The sequence below is a fragment of the Chiloscyllium punctatum genome, chromosome 7 (assembly GCF_047496795.1).
Source record: "Chiloscyllium punctatum isolate Juve2018m chromosome 7, sChiPun1.3, whole genome shotgun sequence".
NCBI classification, from domain to species: Eukaryota; Metazoa; Chordata; class Chondrichthyes; order Orectolobiformes; family Hemiscylliidae; genus Chiloscyllium; species Chiloscyllium punctatum.
In genome coordinates, this window is record NC_092745.1 from 37,143,891 (window position 1) to 37,162,367 (window position 18,477).

An 18,477-nucleotide genomic window follows, 5' to 3' on the forward strand; every position below is an offset into this window, starting at 1 on the left:
AACTGCACACAACTGCACTAGAGGGTGCAGAGGAGATTCACCAGGAAGTTGCCTGGGCTGGAGTGATTCAGCTATGAAGAAAGATCTGATAAGCTGGGGTTGTTTTCCTTCATGTAGAGAAGGCTGGGCAGAAGGAAGCCTGAAGAAGGTATATAAAATTTAGGGGAATATATAGGCTAGATAAGAATAAACTTGCCTCCTTAGAGGGCTCAATAATTAGGGAGCAATGATTTAAAGTGAGGGGATTTAAGGAAAAGGTTTCACCTGGAGGGTGGTGGGTATCTGGAACTCACTGCTTGAAAGGCTGGTATAGAAGTATGCAGGCAAATATTTGAAATGCCATAACTTACAAGGCTATGAACCAAGTGCTGGAAAATGGGTTTAAGGTAGGTTAGTACTTGATGACTAGCAGAAACACGATGGACTGAAGATCCTCTATTAGTGTTGCAAAACCTTATGACTTCTAAAGATGATTGTTATGATTGCTGAAGGTAATCGCTTCAGCTCCAGAACACCACTGTAGGATTTCCTTGGGAGTTCCTAGGCCCAAGCAAATTCACTTGCTTTATCAATAGCATATGATGAAGGGAAAAAAGTGAGGACTGCAGATACTGGAGATCGGAGCTGAAAATGTGTTGCTGGAAAAGCGCAGCAGGTCAGGCAGCATCCAAGGAGCAGGAGAATCGACGTTTCGGGCATCAGCCCTGAAGAAGGGCTGATGCCCGAAACGTCGATTTTCCTGTTCCTTGGATGCTGCCTGACCTGCTGCACTTTTCCAGCAACATATTTTCAGCATATGATGAAGGTAGAGCAGTGGATGTGGTGTACATGGATTTTAGCAAGACATTTGATTGGGTTCCCCAAGGTAGACTCATTCAGAAAGTAAGGAAGCATGTGGTATAGGGAAATTTGGCAGTCTGGATACAAAATTGCCTGGCCCATAGAATTCAGAAGGTGGTCGTGGGTTTAGGGTGAGAGGGGAAAGATATATAAGAGACCTAAGGGGCAACCTTTTCACACAGAGGGTGGTACATGTATGAAATGAACTGCCAGAGGAAGTGGTGGATGCTGGTTCAATTGCAGCATTTAAAAGGCATTTGGATGGGTGTATGAATAGGAAGGGTATGGAGGGATAAGAACCGGGTGCTGGCAGGTGGGATTAGATTGGGTTGGGATATCTGGTCAGCATGGACAAGTTGGACCGAAGGGTCTGTTTCCATGCTGTACATCTCTATGATGGTCTTGCCATTAATGAATGAAATAATAGGCTGAGGGTCTAATGAGCGCATGAGCAATTTGTGAAAGGGTCATGTTAAGTCAAGGGGCTTGTGAGTGAGTGTGTGGGATGATGGCTCGAAAAGAAGGCCTGCTGAATGAGTTAATGGGATAAGATTTGTGAAAGGAATTGGTGTGTATTAGGGGTGGAATGGGGTAAGGATGTGGAGAATAGGGGTGTGTGTGTTGGAGGAGAAATGCAGATTTCACTGCGGGGAAATCTGTAGGCACCTGAGTGAAGTAAGATTTGTAACAGAATCATGAGAGAATTGCAGCGAATTCAATGTCAGGAGCAACTTGCTGCATCTTTTATGTATTTGCTGAGAGCTGAGTTTCTGACTAGGCAGAGGTGAGTTTGCCAATTAAGGAATTATAGTTCTTTAAACATCTTATAAATGCCACAACTCAATTTTAATATTCAGCTTCCTGTCTTACTGAACAAGCTAAACGCTGAGAATTATCAACATGGAAGTCAGAGCAGGTGATGGCTGCAAAAAGCCTTCATATTGCTCAGCACCAAACAGCATCTCAGCATGATCCCTTGGCACCAGCTGTATGCATCCCTCCCACATGGACACTGGCATCTTACTTTTGCTAATCCCTCATGATCATGATGAAAAGGCAGCAGTAAGGTTGAAAAGCTGCTGCACGGATACTTTTTGTGCGAGGACAGATGCCAATCACACAGATTACGCCAAGCTGCAACTTGGAGATGTTTGCTTGCTCTTTTAGTGCTCACCCAATTAATGCCAACCTGCATGTTCACAGAGTCCATGCCTTGACGTGCTGTGCCTTGCTTGTTAGTGTGATTTTTCTTCATCTGGAGCCTAAAGAATATCAATACCACTGTGTTGATGTGCTCTTGCACACACACAAATACGCTGCCTTTCAGTAGGGAATTGTCCAGGGCCGGGAGGACATCTTGCTATAAGACACAGATGGTCAGGCAGCATCTGAGGAGCAGGATAATCGACATTTCAGACATAAGCCCTTCATCAGGAATGAGGCTTGGGGGTTAGGGGGCTGAGAGATAAATGGGAAGGGGGACGAGGCCATGCGCCACCACCTACCCTTCCTGCCCCCACCCCCTCCCATTTATCTCTCAGCCTCCCCGGCCCACAAGCTTCATTCTCAAAGAAGGGCTTATGCCCGAAACATCAATTCTCCTGCTCCTCAGATGCTGCCTGGCCTGCTGTGCTTTTGCAGCACCATACTCTCAACCCTGATCTCCAGCATCTGCAGTCCTCACTTTCTCCTAGAAGACACAGATGTCAATCTGGCGCCTACAGCAAGTGTAAGGTGCCTGTGTGACAAACACACTGCACATTTATTCAACAAAGTAGCGATGGCACTGAGAAGGCTGTATTGTAACACTGCTGAATTTATCAACAGGAAGGGGTCCTGTTCCATTCCATTGATGTTCAGGTGATCTGTGACCACTGTCACCACTTCTGGAGGTGTGTGTCTCCTACTCTGGCAGCTGCTATGACTCCTAGAGCATTCTTGTGTATCTGGTACATCTGAGAGCCCAGATGCCTTATGAGGCTGGTGTCTGCAGACAAGGATTACCAAAAGCGACCTAGGCTCATGACACCATTGCACAACCCACAGATGCAGGCTGCTCATGCTTGACTAGGGTTATGGTAGAGCAGACAGTAAGGTTGCTGAAGATGCAGTTCCGATGCCAGGACCAGTCTGGGGGTGGTAGAGAAGAGGGAGGGGAAAGTGAAGGAAGTTGAGGACGTAGTGGAAGAAAAATCTTTCCTTGTCCATCAGAGAGCTCAACTTCATTGAGTGGTACAAGCCAGACAGGAGCTTATTGACATTCGTTCTTAGTCAGAGACCCTGGAGCAGCAGTCCATAATGAAATGTTGAATAGTCATTGTCTGTGATGTCATTATTTGGTTTGCTTTGTGGGGTGACCTGTCGCCTCTGTTCCTTTTATTTGTGTTTGCTGTTGGTGACTGTGACGACAGGTTTATTTGGAATTTCTGGCCTGTGCATGATGTTCCTCGACTGGACACTGACAAGCTGTGATTCTTCTGTGGGCATTGGAGACAGTTCAGCAGTGGCCTTGAGAGGGTATTTAGACAGGATGCAAGTGTGGTGTCATGGTTAAACAGTGATGAAGGTGAGGGAATGATGTATCATATGAATATATGATGTATCATATGTTGAGCTACAAGGTGCAATATTTTAATTATATCCTGAATGTTACCATGCTGTTTTTTTGCTGTTTTGATTTCACTGGAGACTTGGGTCATGTTAATTTGTGGGCGTTAGAATGGGGCCACATTGGAAAATAGTTTGGGAAGCGTGGACGTAGAAGATCAAAGGCAGCAGGTAAATGGTCACTTTGCCAGTTCCTTCCAAACTACATATTACCCTGTTGCTGATTCAAATTCTAACAGCACTGAGGCTGTACCTACACCAGATGGACTGCTGTGTTCAAGATAGCGACTCACCACATCCTGTTCAAGGATAATTATAGATTGGCAACCATGGCTGACCTTGCTAATGACGCATTTCAATATGAATGTATGTCTTGTTGATAGTGAAAAGCTTTTGGAAAATCAGGAGGTGAGTCATTCACCATGGAATTCTGAAGTTCCGACCTGTTCTTACAGCCACAATATGTATCCATCATATTCACGTAGCTGGTCCAGTTATGTTTTTGCTCAATTCAATGAGGGTAATGCCATTGAATTACATCTCTTTGTTAGAGATGGTCACTGCCTGGCAATTCTGAGGTGGGAACATTACTTGTAATTTGTAAGCCCAAACCCGAATGCTAATTATCTTGCTGCACAGTCACTTTACAAGCTGAGAAGTTGCAAATCAGTTTAAATATGCAATATGTTATTATTAAGTAATTGACTAGAAGCTACCAACATTATCACATTCGATAGTTGGAAGAAGTAATCTTGTGCCAGAACATACCTGTTGAAAACTGAAACAGATTATAAATTTTGGGCTGCATGTGTTGACAAACATGTTCTGACTCAGTCCTTGGGCTAACACAGTTATTTTTCACTCAATAGATAGTAATGATAGAAGCCTTTCTTAAACATAGCTGAAAAGGAGAGATGCTGTCAAAGATTTTCATCTTGCATTCAGCAGGACAGACATAAGAATACCAAAATTTAATGGGAACAACAATTTCTGCTGTGTGAGAAAAGACTGCCGAATGTTTGATAAGTTGAAATGCACTGAGGAACTATTGTTTGCCATGACTTTCTTTAACTCAAGAAATGACACACTGGCTGCCTGTGACTTTTTCTTATGGGGAATAGAACTGAGCATTTAAATGTATGCAACTTTTAAGAAGTGTAAGTGAGTCACATGAATCTGAATGATTAATTTAAATTGGTTATTAGGGTAATTCTGAGCATTCATGTGATTGTTTAACAGGTAGTGAACAATGGTAGAAACATATCTAACATTTGGCATTTGTTTTGAATTGTGCATTATGTTTGTTAGTACCCTACCTATTGTGAACAGCCAAAGGGAATTAGCTATTTAAAATGAGCTACCAGTCATTGTGACAAGCCTACAGACCCAGCACTCTGCTCAAAATACATGGGCGTAGCGGGTGAATTAGCATGAGCAAGTCTCCAAAGTGCCCAAGAAAATTCAGTCACAGAACAAGCACCCATGTAAATAAAATGGGCAAAATCTGTGAGAATCTGATTCCCCCCCATCACAGGTTGGTTCTCGTTCACATTTGGTTCTTGCTACTCACTTCCTTTTGGGAAGTCCACCATTTAAAAGACACGAGTCAGGAGTGTGATGGGATACTCCCCACCTGCCTGGATGGGTGCAGCTCCAACAGCAGTCAAGAAGCTCACCACCATCCAGGACAAAGCAGCTGCTTGATTGGCACCACATCCGCCACCTTCAAGTTTTGCTCCTGTCATGACAAAAGCACAATGGCAGCAGTGTACAACATCTGCACATACATCGCAGTAACTCATCAAGCACCTTTCAAATCCAGGTGGAGCAGACACATGTGAACCCCACCTCCAAGTCCCCCTCTAAGTCAATCACCATACTGACTCAAAATATATCACTGTTCCTTCAAAATCATAGAGCTTGGAGTCAGAGTATTATAGCATTGAAAGAGCCTTTTTGGCACATCATGTCCACAGCAACTGAAATCCAATTTCCAAGACTTGGTCCAAAACAATCTATCAAAATGTGGTGCTGGAAAAGCACAGCAGGTGAGACAGTGTTCAAGGAGCAGGAGAGTCGCGTTTCGGGCAGAAGCCCTTCCTAATGAATGTGTGGGGGGTGGGGGTGTTGGTGGGGGGGAGCTGAGAGATAAATAAGAGGGTGGAGGAAAGGTAACTGGGAAGGTGATAGGTCGATGCAGGTGGAAGGTATAGTTTGGAGAGGATAGGTGGAAAGGAAGATGGACAGGTAGGGCAGTTCAAGAGGGTGGTACCGAGTTGGAAGGTTGGATCTGGAAGGTAAGGTTAATTAGGAAACGAGTGAAATTGACATTGATGCCGTGTGGTTGAAGGGTCCCAAAGTAGAAGTTTCTCCTCCAGTCGTCTGGTGGCTTTGATTTGGCAGTGAAGGAGGCCCAACAAATGCATGTCCTTGGAGGAGTGGGGGGCTGGGATGGGGGGGGAGCGGTGGTTGTTTAGGTGGGGGGGGAGCATGGGGAGTTGAAGTGTTCAGACACAGGGCAATGGGGTTGTTTTGTGCGCATGTCCCAGCGATGTTCACCGCAGTCTTCCGTGAGTTAGCATTCTGTCTCCCCACTGTAGAGGAGACCACACCGAGAGCAACGGACACAATAAATGAGATGTTTGGATGTGCAGGCAAGTTTCTGCTGGATGTGAAAAGATCCTTTGGAACCTTGGATAGAGGTGAAAGGGGAATCTGGGTGCAGGTCTTACACCTTTTGCTGCCGCAAGAGGTTTAAAACCTTCCACACCTTCCTGTTCACCTTTGTACATCTCATCTATTGTGTCTGTTGCTCTAGATGTGGTCTCCTCTACTTTGGGGATACAGGACGTTAACTCAGGGAACATCTCTGGAACACACAGACCAAACACCCCCAACACCCTGTGGCTGACCACTTCAACTCCCCCGCCCCCCCCCACTCCGCCAAGAGCATGCAAGTCCTGGGCCTCCTCCACTGCCAAATCCAAGCCACAATTGGAGAAAGAACACCTCATCTTCCGCAGTGGGACGCTTCAACCACCAGTTTCCTCATCTGCCCTTCCCCCACCTCATCCCAGATCCAACCCTTCAACTCAGCACTGTTCTCTCGAACTGTCCTGCCTGTCCATCTTCCTTCCCACCTATCCACTCCACCCTCCCCTCCAACCTATCACTATAACCGCCCACCTGCACTACCTTTTGCTTTCCCAGCTACCTTCACCCCGCCCCAACCCTTCTATTTATCTCTCTGCCCCCTTCCTCCTTGTCGATTCCTGACTGAAGGGCTAATGCCCGAAGCTTGGATGCTCCTACTCTTCAGATGTTGCCTACCTGGTGTGCTTTTCCAGCATTATACTTTTCGACTCTGATCTACCGTCCTCACTTTCTCCGAAGCAATGTATGCTTAAGTGTTCGTCTAAATACTACTTAAAGCATAACAACCCCCCTTCTCTACTACCCTTTTCAGCAGTGAGTGCCAGGTAGCCACTAAATGTAACAAGAAAGTGGCTCACCACCAGAGGACATTAGATACCGGCAACAAATGCTGATGGTTTTTTATGTAAAGGTGTGTGTAGAATAATTTTGAAGAAAAACTTTGCGCAAGTCGACATCTGTAAAAGTTAGTCAATATAAGCGCTGTGGTATCCAAAAACTTAATGTCTTCATTATATGTGTGGCTTTAGGTTTAATGGAACAAGAATGAATACTGAGTATGTAGTTGGATTCTTCTCATTCTGCTTCTGTGTGAGCCCAAGCCCCCGTTCATTGACATAAATACAGAAGGCAATGTTACGATGTAACTCAATCAGATAGTAAAGGAGTTAGAGGAATTAAAATCCAAACACTGGCCCTCAAGTCTACTTTCCTTGAAAGGGAAACAAATATTTTGACCCCGACTTGGCATCACACCAGCACGCAAGTTCACACCCCACATTACTCATCTGTGTGTAAAGCAGGTCAATGTGGCTTGACGGTTGCATCCTGTACATGTAGCAGGGAAAAAAGGTAGCTTCCAGTGTTGCTCAAATTTTTTTTTGCATTTCTTTTTATTAGAAGAAGTTGTTATTCTTTCACAAAATTATAAAAATACAAAAAAGAAAAACAATATAACAATCTCGTCTTACAAAAACGTTAAGGAATCTACTGACTGACTTTAGATCTGAATTTTTTTAAAAATAATTCCTCATGGGATGTGAGCATGACATTGCCCTGGAGAAATTGGTCGTGAATTGTCTTCTGGACTTTTGCAGACTTTGCCCAGATATTTGCAGTGCTGCTGGGAAGGTGGTTCCAGGATTTTGACCTAGTTTACCTCAAAATACCTTGGAAGGGTAAAACATCTTAAAAATTTGAGCAACGCAAGGAAACACATTATAATGAACTGGTTCTCAGAAACAACCTTCCTCCCCTGGGTCTCATGGGGTGGTGCAGATTGGTGATGGAGCAGCACATCCTAAGATTATCTCACAAATGTAGTGCACCAGAAAACGACTATTCTGTAAGACGCGGCAGCCCTTTAAGAACACACCAAAACTATCTCACAAATAAAATTACAAAGCAATCTCTCCACCTAGAGATTCAATAAGTTACTGTATTTAGAGAATTAGATTAGGTTGACCCAGATTGCGCTGCACCAACCCAAGCCAACTTAGAATGAGTCAGATTAGATAAAATTGTCTTAAATTAGCTTAACTCAAATTAGCTTAAAATTAAACTAAGCTAAATTTAATTCCACCACTCAGCGCACCCCCATTGAGGCTCCTATCCACGGCAGCATCAGTTGTAAAACCTGTATTTAACAAGCTTTCTCCCCACCAGGGCCCCAAGACCACCAAATCCAGCTCTCACAGTTATGTAAAGGCCCTGGTCAGTACTGCCGACAAGTCCGTATCGATGTAATTTAAAACGGGCCACCAAGTCCTATAGAATAGTTCTGAGATAATCTTAGGGGATGTGCTCCATCACCAATCTACACCACCCCATGAGACCCGGAGGTGGGGGGGGAGGTGGGGAAAGGTGTTGTTTCTTACATCCAGTTCATTATAATGTGCTTCCTTGCGTTGCTCAAATTTTTAAGATGTTTTACCCTTCCAAGGTATTTTGAGGTAAGCTGGGTCAAAATCCTGGAACCACCTTCCCAAGCAGCATTGCAAATATCTGGGTCCGCAAAGTTCAGAAGGCAGTTCACAAGGCAGTTTCTCCAGGGCAATTAGCATTGGACAATGAGTGCTGCACCAATCAGTCATGCTCACATCTCATGAGGAATTATTTTTAAAAATTCAGATCTAATGTAATTACCTGGGGTTGAGTCATGAGCATGCACTGAGCAACAATCTGGCTGTTCATTACTCCTTTGGATAGTGTGACAATGCTGCTACTTTAACAAGGTTATGTTGTCCTTTTTTTTTCAGAGAAGTCTATGTTGAAAGGTTTTAGCGCCATTTTGATTATAGCGAACAGATGCTGCCTCAGGCAAAAGCCTTTCAAGTTTAAAAAAGACACTTGTACAATGAAAGGGGAGTGGCCAATTTTCCCAGCCCAGCTTTTTTCTGGTTTGGTTTGGTTTTAACACAGTAGTGTTTTGAAGCTGTTGGACCTAAAGAAGCAGGTCCATGCTGATCCTCTCTCTCTGACTTCTCTCCTGTCTGACCCTGGGTTTGATTTTACCTTTTGTGCCAAGGGATCTTTATGGGAATTGTTGCAAGTATTGGGAACAGCGTCATTAAGTTGGGATAATCTATTGTGTTTATGGATAGGTTATGTTATTGGGTATTCTGCTCTCTTTGGTTTGTGTTTCATTCAGTAATCTTGCAAATAAATTCTGTTTTGTTTAAAATTAAGTGGCTTGACCAACTGTATCCCTCCTGGAATGTCTGTGTTACACCTGCTTAACGCAACTTGGATCTGGGCTTCTTTCTTGAAATGTTTTGAGGTGATCTGGCCTGGACCATAACAAGAGCTTGATGCCCTGCTTTTGGAGTTAACCTTGTGCTGTGAAAAAAATGAATTAGACCGTATTTGCAAGGTTACCATTAGGCCAATCTTGAAGCTATTGGAATGCCATCCTCTATATGGATCAGTAGGCTTGTAGTAGACTGTAGTGGAGAATGATCAGCATATTTATCAACTAATGCATCAAGGAGAGGGAGTTCATGAGACTGCTCTAAGTCAAAGGTATCACCTGATGAAGGAGCAGCACTCCGAAAGCTAGTGTGCTTCCAATTAAACCTGTTGGACTTTAACCTGGTGTTGTGTGATTTTAACCTTGTACACCCCAGTCCAACACCGGCATCTCCAAATCTTGAACTTCCTTGTATGTTATGGTTCAATTTGACCTGCATGGTTAATGCCCCCTGCAAAGGTTTGTGAAACTTGGCTTAATTTTTTGAATTTGAATAGTAATTTCCCCCTTTGCTGCAAATAAATTCCATGATGGTTGGAGGATTATATCTGCAGTTATGAGTGAGCACAACTATTAAATGTGGTTTCTCTGCTGCACTATACAGCAAATTTTGTGGGCCTTAAAAAATTATAATTGAGGAAATAAAATAAGTAAATAATGTAGTCAATTATAATTAAATTATAAATACAAGTAATACTGTTATTGTCTAATGTGTCTGTTTTATAATATGTTCCAAAGGTAGTTCATTCTGTTTCAGAATGGCCAACATTCAGTCAACACTGTTAGAAGTATTTGAAGAACTGTCAGAAGAAGAGTATGCCAAACTTCTGTTTTTTCTGGAAGAAATCCCTGGGAAAATAAAAATTCCAAGAGGAAATCTGGAAAAAAAATCAAAAGTGGAGCTTGTACAAACAGTAGTTGGTTACTATAACAATCAGGCGGTCAAGATTGTGACAAAAATATTGTCAAAGTTACCTCGCCAGGATCTTCTTCCGATCAAAGTCAGTGAGTATTATTTGTCAAATAATGTGATGTGGAAGTGAAGTTGTGGATCCAGTTCCTTAAGGAATATTCCGTTCTCTTATTGGCTGGGTTCCCTAAGCAAATCCCAAGACTCCTGACCATGATTAACCCCTGCTTTCTGATCCAGAGAACATCAATGCAAGCTGCATGCCCATTACAGACCTCTGTTCCTTCTGGGTGTGTCCAGTGTCGACGCTGGCAGAGTTTTCTTGTGAAGACCTGTCAAAGGTCAACCTAGAGATACTCAATGACTTGAAGCTGTGCTTGAACTGATGCAGCTGACTCTTACTCTTGTTAGTTAAGTTCCTGTTGCTAGATGAGCGAGCCTTGGAGCCCCACGGGGACGGGGGGTGGGGTGGGGGCGGGGGGGGTGTGGAAGTGCCGTAATGTCTGTCAATTGAGAAAATGACCGCCATGTTCAGAAAAAACTCATCCTTACCTCTTTAAAAACAGGCCCCTGGTCTCGTACCTCTACGTAGACTGCAAGATCACTGATAGGGCCACATTTGCTGGCCTATATGGCACACCCTAATCAGTTCTGCACGCTGTGACAAAGATTCATAATATTGTTATTTGGGATCTTGGATTCTATGGAGGACAAATGTTGTATAACTTTACTTTTCATTTGTGTTTCTATATTGCGCATACTAAAAAGGGGACTAATAGTTTGTGATTGATTAGGGATTTGTTCTAAGTGGTGCCAGATGGCTGAATTCTATTAATACATAAATTTTGATGAAGGGTTACAGCTCGGTGTAGGGTTTGCGATTAACAGTTCAGTACATTAGAAATTATGGTGGAAGAGAAAAACTTTTGTTGCCTAGAGATAAATATCTCTATGAGGGAGTCGAAGGGTGGGTCAGTAAATTTGCAGATGATACAAAGATAGGTGGAGTTGTGGACAGTGAGGAGGGCTGTTGTCGGCTGCAGAGGGACTTAGATAGGATGCAGAGCTGGGCTGAGGAGTGGCAGATGGAGTTCAACCCTGCCAAGTGTGAAGTTGTCCATTATGGAAGAACAAATAAGAATGCGGAATACAGGGTTAATGGTAGGGTTCTTGGTCAGGTGGAGGAACAGAGGGATCTTGGGGTCTATGTACATGGATCTTTGAAGGTTGCCACTCAGGTGGATAGAGTTTGTAAGAAGGCCTATGGAGTATTATCGTTCATTAGTAGAGGGATTGAATTCAAGAGTCGTGAGGTGATGTTGCAGCTGTACAGGACTTTGGTTAGGCCACATTTGGAGTACTGTGTGCAGTTCTGGTCGCCTCACTTTAGGAAAGATGTGGAAGCTTTGGAGAGGGTGCAGAGAAGATTTACCAGGATGTTGCCTGGAATGGAGAGTAGGTCGTACGAGGATAGGTTGAGAGTTCTCGGCCTTTTCTCGTTGGAACGGCGAAGGATGAGGGGTGACTTGATAGAGGTTTATAAGATGATCAGAGGAATAGATAGAGTAGACAGTCAGAAACTTTTTCCCCGGGTACAACAGAGTGTTACAAGGGGACATAAATTTAAGGTGAAGGGTGGAAGGTATAGGGGAGATGTCAGGGGTGGGTTCTTCACCCAGAGAGTGGTGGGGGCATGGAATGCGCTGCCCGTGGGAGTGGTAGAGTCAGATTCATTGGCGACCTTTAAGCGGCATTTGGATAGGTACATGGATGGGTGCTTAATCTAGGATAGAAGTTCGGCACAACATCGTGGGCCGAAGGGCCTGTTCTGTGCTGTATTGTTCTATGTTCTATCTGGTGTCACAGAGAGACAGAACCATTGAATGACATGGTTCCAGTGAAAAGGTGCTGATGGTTTGGCAGTTTCCAAAGGTCAAGGCTATGCAAAAAGCCCCAAGTGGCTTAAAAGGCATCATCCAGACACACAAAATTACTTGAAGCTGAGGGTTTAGAAACACAAGTATTTGCTCTTTCAGTGCTTAGATATTAGTAAGAAAGCTTCAGAAACCAGTTACAGACATGTCAACAGCTGAGATCATAACACTGATTCTGGGCCAAACAGTCCTCTGCTCTGAATAAGGTGACTGATGGACATGGCTAGCAAGATGACCAGAGTCTGGCACATAGCACATGTCAAGGAAATGAGCCATGTATTGTCATTAGAAAGTATCACAGTGCACAGAGTGGGTGATGTTTGGCTCACAACCAAAGCCATTGAGACACTAACCTCACCTTGCACTCTAGTGGGGTATCACTGCTGCCACTTTCACGTCAAGTTACCATATTAAAGTGGTGGGTGGCCCCATTGCAGCCAGTTTAACATGATAACCATCACTAGAGACATAGTATTGGACACACTCATAGTCTAAAGGCAGATAACTTCCCTGGCCCTGAAGGTTTGTGTCAGAGGATCCTAAACAATGTTGCTAGAGATATTTGATGCATTGGTTGTAATTTTCCAAAATATTCTTAGATCCATAGAGTCATGGAGATTCACAGCACAGAAGCAGAACCTTTGGTCCAACTCGTCCGTGCTGACCAGATATCCTAAATGAATCTAGTCCCATTTGCCAGCACTTGACCCATATCCCTCTAACCCTTCCTATTCATATACCCATCCAGATGCCTTTTGAATGTTATGATCATATCAGCATCCACCCATCCCTCTGGCAGCTCGTTCTATACATACATCTCTGTGTGAAAATGGTGCTCTTTAGGTCCCTTTTATATCTTTCTCCTCTCATCATAAATCTTTGCCCTCTAGTTTTGGACTCTCCCATCTTCAGGATAAGATCTTAGCTATTCACCCTATCCATGCCTCTCATGATTTTATAAACCTCAATAAGGTCACCCCTCAGCTTCTGACGCTCCAGGGAAAATAGCCCCCAGCCTATTTGGCCTCTCCCTGCAGCTCAAACTCTCCAACCTTGGCAACATCTGCATAAATCTTTTCTGAGCCCTTTCAAGTTTCACAACATCCTTCCTATAGGAGAGGGAGAAGAATTGCATGCAGTGCTCCAGAAGTGGCTGAACAAATGACCTGTACAGCTGTAACATGCACTGATCAATAAAGGAAAACATACCATACTAGCCTTCTTCACTATCCTCTCTACCTGTGACTCCACTTCCAAGGAACTATGAACCTGCACTCCAAGATGTTTTTGTTCAGCACCTTACCATTAAGTGTATAAGTCCAGCCCTGATTTGCCTTTCCAAAATGCAGCACCTCATATTTAGCTAAATTAAACTCCATCTGCCTCTCCTCGGCCTATCTGATCAAGGTCCCATTGTACTCTGAGGTAACCTTCTTCACTGTCCACTACACCTCCAGTTTTGGTGTCATGTGCAAACTTACTAACTGTACCTCATCCAAATCATTTATATAAATGACAAAATGCAGTGGACCCCAGCACCGATCCTTGTGACACTGCACTGGTCACAGGCCTCTAGTCTGAAAGGAGACAATGGGGACTGGAGATGCTGGAGAAATCACAGTTGATAAAGCATGGTGCTGGAAAAGGCACAGCAGGTCAGACAGCATCTGAGGAGCAAGAGAGTCGATGCTTCAGCAGGACCCTTCTTCAGGTTTGGGGAGGGGGGGGGAGTTGGGTTGAGAGATAAATGGGGGGAATAGGAGGTGGGGCTAGGGGAAAAATAAGCGATGGGTCAAAGAAGGGAGATGATAGTGATGGGTCAGTGGGAATGGTGGAGTGGACAGTGGAAGATGGACAGGTAGGTCAGGTCAAGAGGGTGGATCTGAGTTGGGGGGTTGGATCTCGGATGGGGTGGGAGTGAAGGGATATTTGGAAACTAGTGAATTCAATGAAGGTGCCGTGTTGTTGTAGGTTTCCAAGGTGGAAGATAGGGTGTTCCTCCTCCAGTTTGCGGGTGGTGTAGTGTAGGTGGTGGAGGAGGCCCAGATTGGATATGTCCTGAGAGGAGTGGGGTGGGGAGTTGAAGTGGATGGCCACTGGAAAGTAGGATTGGTTGATGCGTACGGACCAGAGATGTTCTCTGAACCATTCCGAGAGTTTGTGTTTGGTCTCTTTGGTGTAGAGGAGACCACCCTGAAAGCAATGGATACAATAGATGAGGTTGGAGAATGTACAAATAGATCTCTCCTGGATTTAAAATGATCCTGAGTGGCCTAGAATGCAGTTGAGGGAGAGGTATGGGCACAGGTTTTGCGCCTCTTACAGTAGCGGGGAAGGTGCCAGGAGTGGAGAGGGGGTTAGTGAGAAGTGTGGATCTAATGAGGGAGTCGTGGAGGTAATGGTCCCTGCAGAATGCAGATAGGGATGGGGAGGGAAATATATTTTTGGTGGTAGAGTCTGACTGTAGGTGGTGAAAGCGGTGGCAGATGATGCGCTGGATTTGGAAAATGGTGGGGCGGAAAGTGAGGACCGGTGGAATTGTTGGGATTGGGAGAGTGGGCTTTGAGGATAGAAGTGTGGAAAATGGAGGAGACGCAATTGAGCACACCGTTGATCACTGAGGAGGGAAAATTACAGTCTTTGAAGTAGCCTCCAGTCTAAAAATCAACCCTCCACCACCACCCTCTGGATATCAAACCTACAGCTCAGCGAGCAAACCGAGCACCAACCTAAACCTCAACCTGAGCTACAAACCTTGCACCACCCTCTGTCAACTACCTTTGAGCCAGTCTTGTATCTAAATAGCTAGTTCTTCCTACAGTCCATGTGAACTAATTTTGCTCGCCAGTCTACCATGAGGAACCTTGTTGAATGCCATCCACTCCATATATATCAGATTCACTACTCTGCCCTCATCAATCCTCTTTGTTACTTGTTCAAAAAACTCAATCAAGTTAATGAGACACAATTTCCACGCACAAAGCCATGTTGACTATTCCTGATCAGTCCTTGCTTTTCCAAATACGTGTAAATCCTGTCCCTCAGGATTCCCTTCAATAACTTGCCTACCACCCATGTCAGGCTCACTGGCTTTTCCTTACCACCTTTCTTAAATAGTAGCACAGGGTTAGCCAACCTCCAGTTTCTGGTAACTTCTGAGAAGTACCAGAGAGCTGGAAAACTGTCAATGTGATACCCTTCAAGAGGGGAAAAACTAAAGAACTGATCATTGACTTCAGAAAGAAAGGAGGAGAACACACTTCCATCTACATCAATGGAACTGAGATTGAGAGGATGGAGAGCATGAAGTTCCTCAGAGTGATGAAAATTGTACTGGACTTCCCACATAGATGTGACGGTCAATAAGGCATAATAACACCTCTATGTCATCAGGGTGCTCAGGAAATTTGACATGTCCATAAGGACCCTCACTAACTTCTACACATGCACTATGTATACATTCTGATGCACAACGGCCTGGTATGAAACTAAAGGCAGTGTACACAGCCGAGACCATCACAGAAACCAACTTTCCATACATGGACTCCATTTACACAGCTCACTGCCACAGAAAGGCTACTAACATCATTAAAGACCCAGCACACCCCAGTAATGATCTCCTACAACCTCTTCCATCAGGCAGAACGTACAGAAGCCTGAACATATGCACCAACAAGTTCAGGAACAGCTTCTTCCTGGCCATTATTAGACTGATGAATGGACTTTCTAGCCTCAGATAATGGGGATCTTGCTCGCGTTGATCTCACCTAGCGCACACTCTGTGCAATGCAATGTGTATGCCTCCTTTTGATCTGTACATCCTTGCTTAGAATGATCTGCCTGTACTTCTCATAAGCAAAGCTTTTCATTGTACTTTGGTACATGTGACAATGAATCAATCAATCAATTTCTCAAGGCAGAATGAAGGTAAGCATAGGCTGATGAGCCTAACATCCATTGTTGGGAAAGTATTGTAATCAATAATCAAGGAAGTAACAGTTGAACATTTGAAAAATCATAATCTAATCAAGCAGAGTCAGCTTGGCCTCATGAAAGGGAATTATGTCTAATTTATTAGAGTTTTTGGAGAAAGTCTCATTCAGAATACATAGACAGGAACCAGTAGATAGGTTGTATTTGGACTTGTAGAAGGCATTCGACAAGGTACCTCACAAAACATTGAGTCATAAGATAAGAGCCATGGTGTCCAAGGTAGTATATTGGTGTAGATAGAGAATTGGAGAGCAGCGAATGGAGGTAGTGAGTTCTTTTTCAGGTTGGCGACCTGGCATTGCAACTGTTTACAACATGTACTAATGACTTGGAGGAAGGTAGCGAATGTACCGGAGCCAGATTTGCAGACAACACAAATTTAGGATGAAAGACAGGGGATACAAACAGAAAGATATCAATTGGTTAAGTCAGTGGGAAAAAAGTTGGCAGCTGGAATAAAATGTAAAGTGGGCAAATATGAAGTTGTTACTTTTGGAAGAGAGAACAAAAGAACAGCGTATAATTTAATTGGAGAAAAATTGCAGAAAGCTGTAAATGTGGTGCTTGTGCGTGAAACACAGAAAGCTAGCACACAGGAGCAGCAGGGAATCAGGAATGCTAATCGAACATTGGCCCTTGTTTCAAGATGGTTGAAGTATAGGAGTAGGGAAGTCTTACTGCAACTGGACAAAGTGCCGGTGAGACCATATCTGGAGCACTGTGAGCAGTTTTGGTCCACTTTTTAAATACCAAGTATAACTTATTTGGAGGCAATTCAAAGAAGTTTCTCTCGGATGATCCCCATTGTCGTAGGATTGTCATCACAAACACAGGTTCCACAAGTTGAGGCTCTACTTACTGGAGTTTAGAAGAATGAGAGGTGAGGTGACCTAATTGAAATGCATAGGATTCTTAAGGGGCTTGACAGAGTAAATGCTGAGTGGATGTTTCCCCTCATTAGAGAGTCTAGAACCAGAGGGAATAAAGGATGTCAATTTATGACTGAGATGAGGAGGAATTTGTTCTGACTCCTTTAGAACTCCTTGCATAGAGAGCTGTAAGGCCAGAGTCGTTGTGTCTGTTTAAGTCTGAGAGAGGTAGATGCTAGATCACTAGGAGATTTGAGGGTTATGTGGAAAAGGCAGGGAAGTACATATGACGAATGTCAGATCAGCCATGTCAGAGCAAGGTTGAGAGGCTAAAGGGCCTATTCCTGTGGCTATTTTTTTTGGGATAGACTGGTCCTTTTTACTGTGTAGATTTGATGTGGAGGTGTTGGTATTGGACTGGGGTGGACAAGTTCAGAAGTCGCATGACACCAGGTTATAGTCCCACTTTCAGAGCACTTATCCTTCATGAGGTGAAGTCACTAACATTATGACTTCTGACATTGTAGATTTGGCATGGAGAATTTCACACAGGACACTCCCATATATTAAAAAAAACTCAAGTCAGGCATTTGACCTTTTGCTTCAGCTCTGTTGTTCAATAAGACTATGACAGATGTTCCAGCTCAAACTCACCTTCCTGCATTATTCCCATATTCCTTCATTTCCCTGGTGCCAGTCAGTGCCATTATTTTCTTCTTACTGCTATCTTCCTCATGTTGATTTTTGTTCAGTCCCTGTCCTTACTTCATTGGAACATCTGGTACATTTACCTCTTCCTTATTGTAAATACTGAAATTCAGTATAACCAACACTTATTTTCATTGAAAGTTTCACTGCTGTTAGTTTTCAAGAGAGCAAGATTGATCCTTGTGTTTTTTTCTAATGTAGTTTTAATTGCTTGAAATGCTTGACCACCTTAATGGACTTGTCTTTCTATGCTAAAGGGTGCAACAAGCAGGAGGGAACGTGCAAACAGACAATTGGCATTAAAACAATAGGTATTAATATAATGTGCTGAATGAATTACTCCTGTTGCTGTGTTCCAATCGTTCCAATTTTATTATTAAATAGAGGTAACAGATTTTGTATTACAGGTCCATTAAAACGCAAGAAAGCACTAGGTTTACAGCAAATGTCAAGCACAAAGAAAGGAAGAACTGAATCCAAAGTAAAGGTGGTCAAAGGTACCAAAACATCACTACGTCATCTGGACCTATTACAGCAAAAGCCAAGGGCAAAGAATCAAAACATTACCTCAGCAGAAAAGGTACCATTTACAATTATAAAAAATGAATATTAATATTGTCGACCACTTTGTTTCCTCTTGCTGCACATTTTTTGTCATCTAATTTTGTCATCCATTCCTCAGGACAATTTCCTAGAAATACCAAAACAAAGGGA

General features: G+C 43.6%; 1 protein-coding gene across 3 annotated transcripts in view; it reads left to right on the forward strand.

The window, feature by feature from the left end:
• The window catches only part of LOC140479589 (interferon-inducible protein AIM2-like), a 74,978-nt gene that overhangs the window by 37,755 nt on the left and 18,746 nt on the right, over positions 1-18,477 (forward strand). Inside the window, exons 3-4 of one of the 3 annotated variants that reach the window (XM_072573403.1) lie at positions 10,107-10,354; positions 18,171-18,343. In XM_072573403.1, the coding sequence (XP_072429504.1) occupies positions 10,108-10,354; positions 18,171-18,343 (420 nt within the window). In that variant the 5' untranslated portion in view covers position 10,107. Of the gene's footprint in view, positions 1-10,087; positions 10,355-17,308; positions 18,075-18,170; positions 18,344-18,477 lie in introns of those variants that run through there. The other 2 variants (XM_072573402.1, XM_072573404.1) reach the window with 2 other exon arrangements.